The 15953-nt window shown below is 46.7% G+C and overlaps 1 protein-coding gene across 3 annotated transcripts in view; it reads right to left on the reverse strand.

Annotated features, from left to right (window-relative positions):
* Window positions 1-15953, reverse strand: part of PTH1R (parathyroid hormone 1 receptor) — a 60848-nt gene that overhangs the window by 23343 nt on the left and 21552 nt on the right. For all 3 annotated transcript variants that reach the window (XM_036739753.1, XM_036739756.1, XM_036739754.1), the window contains 2 exons: window positions 7514-7616; window positions 2693-2818 (listed from right to left, as the gene is read on the reverse strand). In XM_036739753.1, coding sequence (XP_036595648.1) covers window positions 2693-2818; window positions 7514-7616 — 229 coding nt within the window. The remainder of the gene's footprint in view (window positions 1-2692; window positions 2819-7513; window positions 7617-15953) is intronic.

Raw genomic sequence — 15953 nt, forward strand, 5'->3', positions numbered from 1 at the left:
GTGTAGCTAGAATAACGACTCCTATTTCTAATAGCACATTAAGGACTTACAAAGTACTTCATTCACCACCACTCAGTAAGGTATGGAGGGCAGATACTAGAATTCCCACTTTATAGATGGAGTCGATACCCTGAGGAAGTAACATTCTCAGAGTCCCACTGTCGGTAAGTAAAGCCTCCTTATTCTGGATCATCCGGCTGCTCTGTCTCTACAGGAAGTGACCTGGCTTCGAGTCAGAAGTCTAGGCTCCATGGAGCCTGGGGTTAAGTCCTTTACCTTCTCCGGGACTCCTCAGTTTCTTTCAATTAGTAATGAAGGCCTTCCCAAGGAAGTCGTGATAAACTGAGGCAGTGAATAGGAAAGTACCCAGGACTTGTAATGAGCCAGTGCTCTTTTGTTCATGGAGGACCCTAGAGAGGAGGATGCCTTAACCCAAAAGAAAGAAATGCTAATGGTGGACACTCAGGCAGTAGGCTAGGCTAATAGGGGAGATTTCATTGGACCAGAGGCCTCCCTGGAGAACTTCCCACTCACTATACAGGGTAGAGAGTTGCCTCCCTCCCTACCTGTAGTCAAGGCTGATCAGGTTACAAAACTGTTATGTGACCTCAGGTGGCTCAGGAACACATCATCTTGCTTTCTCCATTTCTTTTGGGGGGAGTCCTCCCAGCCCAGGAAATGCCTCTGACCCCTCTTCTAGCCTTTTCCAACTTTCCCTTCTCCTTCTCACCACAGGATACTAACCACTGGATTGTTCCCCACCCCACCCCCCACCCCCCAACCTGGAAAGAGGCCTTCACAGCCGGCCCCCATGAAAAGGGACTCTGTCCCAGGCCTGGTCCATCCTCTTGGCCACATCCCTTCCCAAGGCTCCCCCCAACTCCTGCTTCTCAAATACCTCACCCCACAATACCCCCTTGTCTCCTTGATACCCCCCCAAACCTTGGCCTTCTCAGGGGAGTGTGTGAGGGATCCTGTGGCCTGGGGAGGGGGCCAGGAGGATGGGAAGCCACCCCAGGTAACCACTGCTCCACAGATGTGGCTGCAGCTGGAATCTAGCTGTAGAAGGCCACTGGGCACCAAACGATCTTGAGTTTGCTTTCTCTATGTGTCATCTCTCCCTCACCTGTCTGTCTTGCTCTTTGCCTTTCTTCTATTTTCTCTCTTTTTCACTCTTTTTTCCTTCCTTCCTCCCTTCCTCCCTTCCTTCTTTCCTTCCTTCCTTCCTTTTTAGCTTGATTCTTTCTTTTTTCTCTCCCCCATTTCTTGCTCTCTTACCTGTTTTTTCTCATTTTCTCATTCTCCCCCTTATACTTCTCTTTTCCTTAGCCTCTCTCTCCTCATTTCTTTGTATCAACTTCTTTCTCCCTCTTCTCTCTGCCTTTTTCTCCCACATCTCTTGCTTTCTTCAATTTTTCTTCAATTTCAGATCTGCATTTTTTTAGGGTTCCTGGCTAAGATCTCCCCCTTCTCCCAGCCTGTTTTCTTTGGATTGTGGATAGGAGGGAGGGAACTGCCTCGGCTAGGAACAGGGCTTCCTCAGCCCTTTCCCACTCTCCTCCCCCTGGAACTATGTCCCCGTTCTGGGCCTTTTCTCTTTTCTAACCTAGGCCAAAATTTTCCCAGCTGTCCTTCTAGGTTCCAATGCTGTTCTTTCTAACTTGAGATCTCTTCTAGGGAGGCTTTCAGGATTAATCCCAATTGGGAGTGGCCTCTTCTAGCTTCTGAAGGTTGGCTCTCTCTTCCTCCTCCCCACTCCCAAATGTCCAGATCCTTGAAATGTATTTAAAACCAATGCTTCCACTGAATATTTGTGTTTCTATATTATCCAGACAAACCTGTTTATCTGGTCTATAACTGCTCCCCTTCTCCCCCTCCCCCAAATAGTGTGGGGACTAAATCTGGGCCCCCTACTTGCCCAGTTACTTAGACCGAGGCCTGGCTCTAACACTGTGTGACCTTGAACAAGGTATTTTCCATCTTTGGGACTCAGTTTCCCCATCTATAAAATGACGGGGTTGTAGTCAATGAGCTCCACGGTCCCTTACATCTCTAACAATCTGCAGATCTATGAAGCTTTCCCACCCTTTGCCCTCTCTGCTTCCTTAACTCTTCTCCATCCTTCCTATTCCAGCCCAGGGATCATCTCTTCCAGGAAGCCTTCCCTGCAGACTTCTGGGAGTCCCCATTCTGATCCCTTCTTATCCCATGGAGCCTGATTGCTTCCACCAATGCCTTAAGCCTCCTTTACTTTGCACATGCTTATTCACCTATTTTAAGCAAACTCAGGAAAATACTAAGTTATCCATCTTGGGATTTTGGATTTGTGAGGGACCTTAAAAGGTCATGTATTCCCAATCCCTCATTTTACAAAAGGAGACATGAAGGTCCAAAGGAGGGAAGTGACCTGTCCAAGGTCACAAAACAATGCCATAGCTGAACCATTACTAAAAGCCAGCTGCTCTGACTCAGTCCAGAGCTCTCTCTATTACTCCATATTGTCTCCATTATTTTATGTCTTTGCTTCCTCCCGTCACGGATCAGGTTACAATTAGATACACAGAGGTCAATAAAGAGGCAAGGTGGCAGGATGGGAAGAGTCAGGACCTGGGTGCCCCTATGTGAAGCCTTCCTGAGGCCTCCCTGACCACCTGCCCCCCGGGAGACAGTGACCTGTGGAGTTGGTACCTACCCTGGAGCCGGCTCCCTTCAGAAACTTCCCCAGCCTCCTCTGCCTGGGAATAAAGTTTTTCTGCAGGTTTCTCCTTCTTTGCCTTTCCGGACCTTGACATCCAGTCTTTGGCTGATTCAGCAAGTTCTGGCAGATAAACAGGGGGTTGGGGTGCATGTGTGATTATTCTGCACAAAGGTTCTAACTGGCCTCCTTGCCTCCCCTCACCCCAAACTCTACCACCCCCTCATCTGATCCATATGGGACTATCTTCCCAGAGGCAGGAGGTTGAACAAAATGGCCCCAAAGCGCCCGCTGGGTGTGGGTCTACCGATGCCCTCCCAGGAGTGGGGTGGGGGTCACTAAGCATTAGAGTTGTAGAAGGCCTTCTGATTAGTCGCAAGGGGGTAGGGAAGGATTGAGAAAGCAAAAGTAAACAGAGGCAATGGTGAGGTCAGCCAAACTCCTGTGTCAATTACAGCGTTGAAGTTCTGTGTCGTTAAAAGAAAATGTTTAAGATCGATCATTGAATTAAACCGAATTCCTACACCAAGGAAGTAAAGGGAGGGAGGGCAAGGTGAAGGAGAAAAGTGAAGTCAGAGGTTGTGTGCCTGTCGTCAAGGACTGAGGGGGCTTGAGTGGAGATGAGGAGGACAAAGAGGATGCCAGGGATGGGCTCTAGGCACAGAATTGAAGAGTGGAGGTGCTCTGTAAGCTCCTTTCTCTACTCCAGCTGCCAGACCCTCAGTTGGGAGGGCCTGGGGATGCGAGGCAGTCTGTTTCAGGCCTCACCCTAACCCCAGCTCTAATCTCAGCTAAGCATTGCTCTTAGGTGCTTGGCCTTGTACCTACTGGGGAAGGGGCTCCTTATCTGAGACTTCTCCTGCTCCTGGGGGAGGCGGTCTGTACACGGGGATGCCCGAAGTTCTCCTTCCCCACCCCTCTGCATGGAAGATTCCCAGCTTCTCTCCTAGTTGGAAAGGACTTCCTCACATCTGACTCAAATCCTTCTCACTGCAGCGTCAAGTCTGGTTCTTCTTGCTGGGCCTCCAATATCTGGAAACCATTGGGATGGCTGGGATGCTGTTGGATTGGCTGAGGCCTGGCCACAAAGGGGAGGGGGAGAGAGAGAGGGAGCAAAAGAGGAAGAGAGAAGGGAGAAGGGGAGAAAGAGAAGGGGGGAAAGGGAGGAAAGGAGGGAGGGGGAGAGAGACTGAAAGAGGAGGAGGGAGGGGGAAGAGAGATGGGGGGGAGAGAGAGAGAGAGAGAGAGAGAGAGAGAGAGAGAGAGAGAGAGAGAGAGAGAGAGAGAGAGGCACATAGGGAGAGTCTGTCTAGACTGGCCTGTAGTATTTTTAAGCTGCTATTCTTGTTCCTTCCCTTTTGCCTTGGGCCAGGTGGGGAACACATTAAAAGGAGGGGGGTGTTTCAGGGAATCCCTGAGTAGTTTATGTTGGGGGAGGGACAAAAGAAAGTTGAGGAGGGCATTCGGGAGGGGAAGGAGATGGGTGAAAAGTTTGGCAGTGGGCAGGCTGGCTGGGGCAGGAATGAGAGGGGGAGGGTCTTTGGATGGAAATTGTGTTTGTAGAAGAGCTGAGGAAACTGGAGTGGGTGGGGGAGGAGGAAAATGGGGGAGGAGTGTGTGAGGTAAGAAAGAGACAGAAACAGAGAGACAAAAACAAATAGCAAGGAAGAGACGCAAAGAGACACTCAGAGACAGAGAGAAAGAGAGAAAGGGACCAAAAGGGAGATCTGTCCGTGTGTAGGGCTTGTGTGTGTAGGGATGCATAGAGCTGTGGGTTTGTATGTTCAGTCCAGATGGTGGCCCACTGCTGAGGAGTCAGAGTAAAAGAGGGGAAAGTCAAGGCTCCATCCCTTACTGACAAGTTACCCCGCCCCAGGCTGAGCCCTGGCCCTGGTCACAAACAGAGCCCAGGCTGAGCCCTGGCCCTGGTCACAGACATAGCCCCGACTCCAGCCTCAGGCTGAGCCCTGGCCCTGGTCACAGACATAGCCCCGACTCCAGCCTCAGGCTGAGCCCTGGCCCTGGTCACAGACAGAGCCCCGACTCCAGCCTCAGGCTGAGCCCTGGCCCTGGTCACAGACAGAGCCCAGGCTGAGCCCTGGCCCTGGTCACAGACAGAGCCCCGACTCCAGCCCCAGGCTGAGCCCTGGCCCTGGTCACAGACAGAGCCCCAACTCCAGCCCCAGGCTGAGCCCTGGCCCTGGTTACAGACAGAGCCCCGACTCCAGCCTCAGGCTGAGTCCTGACCTCTGTCAAAGACCGCACTGACTGACAGCTCCCTGAGCCCCCAGACCTCTCTCCTTGTAGATTCTTGGAGCTGGATCTCTTTCTCAGAGAACTCTCCTTTTCTCACAACTCAACTTACACATCCCTCCCACACCTATAGGATACTTAGTGGAGATGGGGACCGAGGGGAAGGAGCAGGAGAGGTAGGTAGGGAACGAATCTAGGTCTGCTGGAGCCTAGCCCAGCCATGTGATCATGTGATGCGAGCTTCATCTCAGGACTACCTTTAATCTACCTAAGCCATGTACAGAACAGGTCATAGGCTGTACTCTAGGAAAGGAGAATCCTTGAACTTGCCCTATTCTCTCAGGTTAGGGGGTGCCCTGAAGGCAGAGGCTGGGGCTGTCTCCTCCCATACCATGGAGCTCCCTTAGGGCAAAGACTGCATTCCCTTCAGACCCAGGATTCACTGCCCGCAGAGGTTGTCTTCCCCTCAGACGAGAGGCTCCCAGAGGACAATGGGTGCGCCTCCCCCTCTGCCTAGGGGCTCCCTGTGCATTCCAAAAACGTGAAGGAGTGATTAACACTTGATTTGGCGGCCAAGACTCGAAAGAGAAAAACCCTGGGGCTTGAGTGACCCACAAGCCCTCCTGATAACGGAAAGTGGATTCTTGCTGTGGAAGTCCCTCACCTTCAGGTTACAGGGACATTGGCCTTTCTCCCCTCTCCTCATATTGGGCACTATGGATTTCCTTACTGCCCCCATCACCTTCTAATACCCCCTCCCCAATCAGTCCCTGGGGGGCTGGGAACGGAAGGGAGGAAATAGCTGTGTCTGTCTTCTGTTTGGCGGCCTGGCCACCACTAATAATATTAGACAGACAAGAATTGGTGGTTTTAATGGTGTCTAATTAGCTCCAATCACTGCTTCCTGGAATTGTAGTCTGGGCCCCTTAGAGAGCCGAGAAAGGGGAGGGGAGCAGGAGATAAATGGGCTGGAGGGAGTGAGGGGAGCAGCCACTCAGGGAGTCCTCAGTCTGAGGGGAGAGACAAAGTCCTTTCTCCAGCGGAGCCGCTGCACTGAAGGGCTTCTGCCCTCAGGGAGCCCTTACTGAGCTACGGAGATAAGGACCCTGGCCTCAGGAAGTCATTGGTATGAGTCGAGCAAAGTTATGGGCCCATCTAGGGTAGGGGATGTTTGTACTAAAGTTAATGAAGAAGGAGGCTTCCAAATCTCAGAAGGAGTTCGCTGAGTGTGAAAACAGTAGAACAATCTTATTACGCTCATTTGGAGGCTCTCCAGAGGACAAACCTAGGGCTAAGTAGGTAGAAGTTACAAGGGGGGCCAATTTCGGCTGGGTGTACACCCAGCTGCCTAAAGATGTGACAAGAGTCTACTGAGCTTCTTTGGGGGGTGGTAAGTTCCCTGTCAGGGGAAGGGTCCAAGTTAAAGATGAAGGAGCCTTCCGTCAGGGAAGTTACAAAGGTGATTCCCACACAGGGTTGGCTTAAACCTCTAAGATTCGTTCCAGTTCAGAGATTTGGTGATTCTGTTATTCCAAGATTAGAATCTTTTCAGACGCCAAGTTTATGATTCTAAGAACCCACTGTCCAGGGATAGGCTTAATTGGCCGCAGGAAAGGGTCCCGGCAGCAGTACCAAGTACAAACAGCTTTGCCGGGTGTTTGGGGATCTTTTCGTGGGACTGGATTCCAGTGCCATCCTCCCCCAGCCTTGTATAGTAGAAAGACCCCTGGGCTTGCTGCCAGAAGAACTAAATGTGAGCTCCTCTCTGATATCCATGAGTTGTGCAACTCTGGGCAAAGTACTTGGCATTCCTGTACCTCAGTTTTCCCAACTGTAATATGGGGAAAATAATATTCTGTGCCTTCTCCATCAACCATTGAAAGTATGGGAAAAATAATATTCTATGCCTCCTCCATCAACCATTGATAGTATGTAGTGGCGTCTTGGGGAAACTGATGCTCTGTTAGTGAGAGACATTTTGTGAGCAGCAGGGGTCTGAGCCCCTTGGACATGCATGCCCTTTGCACAGCCTACTTGGGGACACCACGCGCGCGCACACACACACACTGGCCTTTCTCCTCTTTCCTCACATCAAACACAATAGATTCTTTTACTGGTCTCCTCCTTATTCCCCTCCCTTCTAGGAGGTTATATTCACATATACCTACCCAACAACAGACGAAACAATCACATCCACATACAAACACTCACACATAACCACGTGCACACACGGACATACATACAACCAGACACAATACGGCAAATGTATGCACACACTTACATGCAACTCTCCCCACCTATCACTAATATGCATCCACACTGAAGAAGACTGAGGGGGAGATGCCCTGGACAGGACTTCAAGTGCCGTCCCATCCCAGTAAAGGCAGGTGTCTGGAGACCGACTGAAGACAGAAAGCCTGGTCTGGGAAGGGGTTTCTCAGCTGCTCCTCCTTCCCCCTCGGGGAGCCTCGGAAGTGTGGCATACAAGGAAAGAGCTAATCTTGTAGCGAGTGTACATAAATGAAGTCTGTTGTCATGCTGCATGCTGGGAAACTCCTAACTCACCAGAGACTCTGAGGACCTCCTTGACCCGCTGCTCACACTGGGCATGGGCATTGCGCAGAAGGATGATCTGCTCCTCCTTGGTTATGACATCATCGGCATCCACCTGCGGCGAGGAAGGAGGAAGAAGGGTGGGTAGGTTAGATCGCAGGCAGGACCTCCCGAGTAGACAAGGAGCTGGACCCTTCCTCTGGTGTTCAGTGATGACTTCCCGCTCCCTCCCTTCCTCTCTGTCTTCAGCAGACAGCTCCTGCTGGGAATTCATAGCCTCTATGGTCTGGAAGGTTTGTTATAATGGAATTGGTTTTGGGCTGGGAGTCAGGAAACCAGGCTTCAGGTCCTAGCTTTGATGCGTCACTGTATGAACTTGGCAATCCCTGTTACCTCTCAGAGGCTCAGTTACCTTGTCTGTAAAATAAGGAGGAGAGTGGGTGATCCCCAAGATCCCTTCCGGTTCTGTTCATCATGTTTCGTTTTCTTAATTCTTTCTCTATCTATCATTCGGTGTTGTCACAGAAAGAATATTAAATTTGGAATAAGAAGGGAATGCACATTGATATAATACTTACTATGTACCAGATGCTGTGCTAAATGCTTTACAAATATTATTTCACTCGATTGTCACAATAACTCTGGGAGGTAGGTAATGGTGCTACTCTCATTTTACAGCTGAGAGAATGGAAGCAAACTGAAGTTAAATGACTTACCTAGGGTCATAGAGCTAGTACATGTCTGAGGCTAGACTTGATTTCAGGTCTTCCTGACTGCAGGCCCGACCCTTTACCCACTGGTCCACCTAGGTTTAAATTCTGACTTTGCCACCTATTACCTGTGGGGCCTTAAGCCAATAATTTTTCCTTTCTGAGCTTCAATTTCCTTCTCTGCAAAATGAAGGGGGGTTGGATTTAGGGGTTCTTGACCTGAGGTCCATGCAATTGTTCTTTTTAATTGAAAATTATTTTGACAGTTTTCAATTTCAATAATATATCAATCTGATGTATTATTTTATGCATTTAACAACATTATTCAGAGAAGCGTTCCCTAACTGTCACCAGACTGCCTAAGGGTTCCAGGATACAAAAGAGGTTAAGAACCTCTGGTTTAGATTGTCTCTAGAGTCCTTTTATTTTCAATAACTAGGTGACATTGACACTCTAAGGTTTACTGGGTAAGGTGGCTAGTGCAAAGACGATTATCCTCATTTTCTAGGGGAACCTGAGGCTTAGAAAAAGATAATGTGAACCAGATTGCCTCTAAACTCCTTTGCTATCCAATGATTCTAAGACTTGTCCAAGGTCATACACAGCTGCCATCTTGGTCTTCAGACTCCTAAGCTGGCATTTCCCCACTACCTCATGACACCCCTACTGTCTGTTAAATGTGCCATAGGGAGTGGGGGAGGGAGGAAGAGGAGGAAAGGTCCTTCTGGTCCGTTACTGCCAATCAATCCTGAAGGACTCTTCTCTGGATATCCTTCATATTCTTCCAGCCCACTTCCCCAGGAGGCATCAAGGTGGTGCAATGGACAGAGTTTTAGATTTGGAGTCAGAAAGACTTGAGTTTGGAATCCTGCTTCAGACACTTACTAGCTGTGTGACTTTGGTCAAGTCACTAGCCAGTTTCAGTTTCTCCACTTTTGGGGATAAAAATAGCACCTTAAAGGGCTATCTAGATGCCAGCTATTATTATTAGGACAGACCTGGCCATACTGCCTTGAACCTCAGCAGCTTCCAATGACTGGCCTTTCTACCTTAAACAAACAAAATAAAAAAATCTTAATTGATGCCTTTAAAAAATACCACAGTCATTTCCTGATATCCACCCTCCCTCCACCCCACTATGCTATTAAACTCTTCCTGGAAAAAAGAAAAGAAAAGAAAAACATTTCAGGAAAATTGAGCCACAAACCAACCTTGGCTGATAGCGTATGTAACATTCAGAGCCATAGACCCCCACCTCTCTGCATTTTGCAATTTCCCTCTCATTTCTAGGGCTTTCTAGTGGAGAGGCCAATTCCCCTCCTTTGCCCTAATCCATAAGGTTTGATTCTTAGAAATTGTTCCTCATTGGATTAAATGTTTAGATTGGGAAGAAACCTTAAACAATAATATTAATGCCAACAGAACAAATGGCTGGGTCTAACAGATTCGTTTGCAGAAAGAGAGGGGTTCATGAGGGGGATATGAGATCAGATCATTGCTACGGGAAACTACAGAAAGCTCATTGGCGATGCAGACTTTGCAAGGAAATAGCAGAAACTTTTCAACCTATCATGGCTGGTTTCAAAAGTGCAGTGCCTACCCACTAGCTAGCAAGACTCTCAAGGTCCCAGAATTTATATAATTCACCAGGGGCTCTACTTTCTTTTCTTCCTGAAAACTCTACTACAAGGGCCAATCTCAAAGTAGCCTTGAGAATTCTACAAATAAACTACTGAGATTGGAGACCAAATGATCTCTCCCATCCCTCCCAAATATGACGCTGACCCACAGAAATTTCAGAGCTAGCCGAAATCTTTTATTAGATGCTGTTATACAGAAAACGGGTAACCTCCAGACTACGTGAAATGAAGAGTTCTCAAAATACAGAGACCTAGTGAAAGTCTTCAGGTCCACGAGGGACTGGGATGAGATGGATATCAAAAATGCACATGGTCCTGTCTGCTGCTGGAGTGATCCCAAGGATGCTTCCAGCTTCCCTAGTACTCCATTCTAGTATTTTTATTCAGTTATTAAAAAATCAATCATTTTATCCACCTGTGCAATAGTACTATAATGCTAAATGATGATAGGTAATATTTATATAGCATGCTAAGGTTTGTAAAGCACCTTGCAAACATTTCATTTGATCCCCCCAACAACCCTGGAAGGTAGCTGGTATTATTATTTCCATTTTACAGATGGGGAAATGGAGGCAGGCCGAGGTTAAGTAACTTGCCCAGGGTCACACACTTATTGAGTGTCCGAGGTCACATTTGAGCTTAGGTCTTCCTGGGGTCCTCCAGCACTCTATCCACTTCACCGTAGCAACAAAAGAATGGCGGCTCATCCCAGGATCATTTCTATCTGAGCTTCGTTGTACACAAAGATGAGACTGAAACCGTAGCGTTAGCTGCCGTTTGTGAACTTTAAAGTTTACAAAGCACTTTGTATAGCCACCTCACCGAATCCTCACAACAACTCTGTAAGATGGGTTTTCTAGGTATTGTTTGGTCTCGTCTGACTCTTCCTGACCCCATTTCAGGTTTTCTTGGCAGAGATGCTGGAGCGGATTGCCATTTTTTTCTCCTCATTTTACACTGAGGCAGACAGGTTAAGTGACTTGCCCAGGGTCACACAGCCCATAAGTGTCTGAGGCTGGGTTTGAACTTGGGAAGACGAGTCTTCCTGACTCCAGGCCCAGCGCTCTATGCACAACGGTGCCACTTCACTGTCCTACTCTAGGTATTATCCTATTATTACAAATGAAGAAACTGACTCAGAGAGGACCATAGGTTATGGTCCATAAAGGTGATCCAGCCCAACCCTCTCATTTTTATGAATGAGAAACCTGGGCACCAGGGAGGTTAATCGATGTGCTTGAAGCCCTATATCCCTTGTCCATGTTCATTCACAACGCTACTAATTCTCATAAAACACTTTAATAGACAGAACCTTAGAACACAGAATAGAATTTCAGAGCTAGAAGGAGACTCCAAGATCACCTACCTCAAACTCTTCATTTTACAGGCAGGGAAACTGAGGCCCAAGTCATGAGGTGATTTAGCTAAGTTCAAACAGCAGAGCTGGGATTAGAACCCAGGCTACCTGATTCTAAGACTATATTTTAAAGTCTTTCCAAGTTTCATGTTCTAAGGTGTCTAAAGAATACTGATTTAGAGTCAGGGGACCTGGGCTTGAATCCTAGCTTTGCTACTTCTCTGGGTAAATGGGAACCTGGGTAAGTAACTTCTTCTCTCTATACCTCCCCTTATACAGGGTGTCCCTAAAGTCTGGACACATAGGAAATCTCATTAGCATCTCATTAACTGTTTCACCGAAGACTCTGTGTTGTTCAGCGACTTCTTTTTCTGGGGTATGCTAAAGGAGAAGGTATACTCAATGAAAATCACAGATGCTCATAAAGAGTGAATGTACTAAAATTGATGGCAATGTGGAGTTATTGCATCAAGTTCACCGGAATCTTGCAAAGCGCATCAACCTTTGCATCACAAATGATGGGACTCATATTGAAGATGTTATTTGTTAATATTCCAATTAAATAAAATATTGTTGACAATTTCATTCATTTCATTTCTTGAAAACATGAATTTTTGCCTATGTGTCCAGACTTTAGGAACGCCCTGTAGAATAAGGATGTGAGACCAGAGGAGCTCTAAACTCTTTTTTAGGCTTAAGTCCTATGACCTCCAGCTCTGGCTTTCTATGAATCTATGAGGAAGCCCAAGGTCCTGCCAGGTTTTGCCTCTGGCCTCAAGGCTCAGTGTCTCCTCCCACATTCTCCCTGCCATCATTCCCTGGAGGAATCCAGTTCCTGCTCAGTCCCACCAGGCATCCAATGAGCAGGGAAAACTCTTTCAGCCCAAGGGGATCTGATCCCTGAAGCCTGGGGACATTCCATTTCTCCAGCCTTCTCCTGAGAAACTGGGGACAGTCACTATGGTTCCAGAAGAACCCGGGAGACCAGGGACAAAGTGCTACGCATATGTCTTTGTTGTTGGTTAGTTGTTTCGGCTGTGTCCAACTCTTAGTGACCCCATTTGGGGTTTTCTTGGCAGAGATAATGGAACGGTTTGCCATTTCCTTCTCCGGCTCATTTTACAGATTAGGAAAGTGAGGTAAATAGGGTTAAGTGACTTGCCCCGGGTCACACAGCTAGTAAGGTCTGAGGACCAGATTTGAACTCAGTCTTCCTGACTCCAGGCCTGGTGCTCCATCCACTGCACCACCTAGCCTTCAGTAAAGGGTCATGGGGGACTCAAAGCTGTCCTGAGGAGTGAATGAATAGGGATAGTCTGAGGTTCAGCTGTTTTTGTCTGTCTTTGTATCTTCCTTGTCCTGCTTCCCCCCAGTAATTTATTGGTCTTGAAGACAGAAGACTGACACTTTTAGGTGTATGATCCTGAAACCCTCCCTTTTTTCTTCTCTGGGACTCAGGTTTCCTATCTATAAAATGAGGAGACTAATAATGGTACCTCAGAGAGTTATGGTGAGGAAAGTACTTTGTAAACTACTCTGAGGTGAAGGGGTGGCCGAGGTTAGATATTTCAACACCAGTTGGGTTGGATATTTAAATATATTTAATTTAACTTAAATAGTGGATATTTAAAAACCAGCTGGGTTGAATATTTAAATTTAAACCCAGGGGTTGGATATTTAAAGACCAGTTGGAATAGATGGTTTCTTGTCAGCTTTAACAATCTACGTTCTATGTCTGTTGTAAGGCTCCTTCTGCATTCTAAAGGTCGTCCCAAGTTAACACTCTATGTTCTATTAAGCACTTCCTATCTGTGAAGCACAAAGTACCTGGGGTACAAATACAAGCCAAAAGAAAGTTCCTGCCCTCAAAGAACTTCTGTTCTAATGGACAAAGACTACAGCTCTAACGTTCTGTGAATCTGAGAAGGCTGTCATTTCAGAGAGCATGAGAAACCAGTGAAGGAGATATTTGTGGGGAGCATTTCTGGTGCCTCCACATTTTACCCGCCTCTCTGCTTGTGTCTTTCCATATAAAAAAAAAGGAAGCCATCTGGCTGTGGGAACAGGCGCTAGTGATAACGTTCAGTGCATCTTCTCTGGTTTAGAATCTCAAATGTAAATATGTGCCAATAATCATGCAAATAAAACGATATAATTTCTCTTTCCCGCCCCTCTTCCTGGGCAAATCAGTGTCCCCCTCCTGAGTGGGGACAGTGTATCATCCCATATGAGATTCGGAGAACCACATCATCTAAAAAGTTGGAAGGAAAGCCACGTCGTCGGACCTGAGTAATCCTCCCCTGGGAGAGGGTTGTGTTTAGGTTACGGCTGGGGCTCTGGAAACCTCCCTTCATTCATTTCTGACTCACAACCTTGGGGCCCAAAGGGTTAACACTGCTGCCTTTTAAGAGTATCCCAGAGCTTCCTCACACCAAGGCTCCAGATCTCACACCTACCCAGAAACCTCTTTCTCTGGGCCTCCAGATGACCTGGGGGCATGGGAAAGGGAGGCCTAGAATGTGAGGGAGAGGGCTAGCCAGAAGTCTGGACTCAAAATCTCCAGGGTGGCCACTGATAATGACACAATTAATAGTAGCTCCCATTTCTAGAGCCGTTTCAGTGCTACAATTGATATATGAATTAAATTATGAATACTATTATTAATAAACCACTAACATTTCAATCGCAATTGATGGCTAACAAGAGACTGTCCCAGAACCACAGCATCTCAGAATTAGAAGAAGCTTCAAAGACCATTTGGCTTAACCCCAACCTGAACAAAAATGATCCCTGATGGCTCACCAGCTTTTGCCTGAAAAGTCTCAAAAGAGGTCTTGCCTCACTCATTCTTCCTTGTTAGGCAGCCGAGGTGGTTCGAATTGTTAGGAAATGTTTCCCCACAGCAAGCCTAACTTTACTTCTTTGCCATGTCTACCCTTTCCTCCTAATTCTGCCCTCTGGGGCCATCCATCAATAGATCCCTCTTTCACAAGATTGTCCTTCAATTAGTTAAAGAGCGGCATCAATGAGTCTTCCTCAGTTTACTTCTCTAGACCTCAGGTTCTTCATTTCTAAAATGAGGGAGTTGAGCAACATAGCCTGTGAAAGGTTCCTTCCAGTTCCAAATCTGTGATCATATGATTCCCAAGCACAGGGGTCTGTCAGTCCCTCACGAGTGCTGGACATTGAGTCAGAAGAGCTGGTTTCTCATACTAGCTGTGTGTCCCTGGGCAAGTCATTTAATCTGCCTAAGCCTGTTTTCTTATCTATAAAATGGAGAATATGATAACCTCTACTTTACAGGATTGCAAGGATCCAATGTGATAATGTATGACGAGGGCTTTGCAAACCTCAAAGCATTAAATGTGAATCGTTGCTGTTATTAGGCAGCTAGGTGGCCCAGTGGATGGAGTGCCCGGCCTGGAGTTAGGAAGATCTGAATTTTAAATTTGATCTCAGATACTTACTGTGTGACCCTGGGCAAATCACTTAACCCTGTCTACCTCAGTTTCCTAATCTGTAAAATGAGCTGGAGAAGGAAATGGCAAACCACTCCAGTATCTTCGCTAAGAAAACCCCAAATGAGGTCACGAAGAGTCAGACATCACTGAAATGATTGAATACCAATGACAACCACATTATGATTACTAAGGCATAGAGGAGCCTTGATCTGGATGGTCAGAAGGGGCAACGACACTGACGAACTGGGATATCCCTGAGGTATTGGAGATGTGGCCACTGTCTTCTTCTCCTTCCTCTTCTTCATATAAAATCATTCTTCTCATCTTGTTTGATGAAGTTCAGGTAGAAGCTTCTATCCTGCTATTATTCATTCCTTTTCACTCAGCGTTTTGAAGACTATTGCATAGGTGAATAAAATAACTGCTTTTTGTAGCCGAATAAGAATATTTGGGTGTCAGATCATCCTTGCTGAAAATATCCTTAGTAAAACTCCAGTAGCAGACAGTATGATGAGAATGATATGTACCTCATCCTGTTCCCACAAGATTTTGATTTCTTACACCTTGTCTCTATATTTTGAAAACATTTTATTCCATGCTGTTAGAAGATTACGTGTATTTGGGATGGAGACGTCTATCAAAAATATTCTTAAAATTTATTAGTCTAGGCAACAATGCTGTCAGTGATAACGGGTTGGTTTCAATACAGTTTGTTGGTTAATTTGGATAATTTTGGTTAGAATTTGGATAATTGGTTAAATTGGATAATTTGAGATCTGTATTTCTAGAATGGAGATTAGTCATCCCAGTCAATGATTCTGTAATTCCAGCTACCAGGTCATTTTGCTAGGTACATGGCAGGCCCTCATTTTTTTTTTTTACAATCTGCAATGAGGTTGCAGAGATTCTGCTATTTCTTGGAATCATCTTCATTGATCACTAAGTGTATACTCCTTAAGCATAATCCTTCTGCAGTTGCTGATGGCAATGACCCGGTCCTGAATTACCAGCCTAAACCCCTGTTTCCATAAACAAATTTGCAGGACTCAGCCACTGGTTATACACTTCACGTCAACCTGTTGTTGGCTTAGTTCATGTGAATATTACCCTTTTGATTCCACTCTTGGATCTCAGCCATTTCATAGGCTTCCTCCTGAGGCAAACCACTTCTGGTTACAAATCTCGTGGTGTGCACCTGTTATTGGCATTTATTGCCTGGTGAATTGATAACTGCTTGTTCCAAAAGTATTTCTGTAAGTTTTTAACCTGTTTGCAATGTGCTCT

The sequence above is a fragment of the Trichosurus vulpecula genome, chromosome 9, assembly GCF_011100635.1.
Source record: "Trichosurus vulpecula isolate mTriVul1 chromosome 9, mTriVul1.pri, whole genome shotgun sequence".
NCBI lineage: Eukaryota > Metazoa > Chordata > Mammalia > Diprotodontia > Phalangeridae > Trichosurus > Trichosurus vulpecula.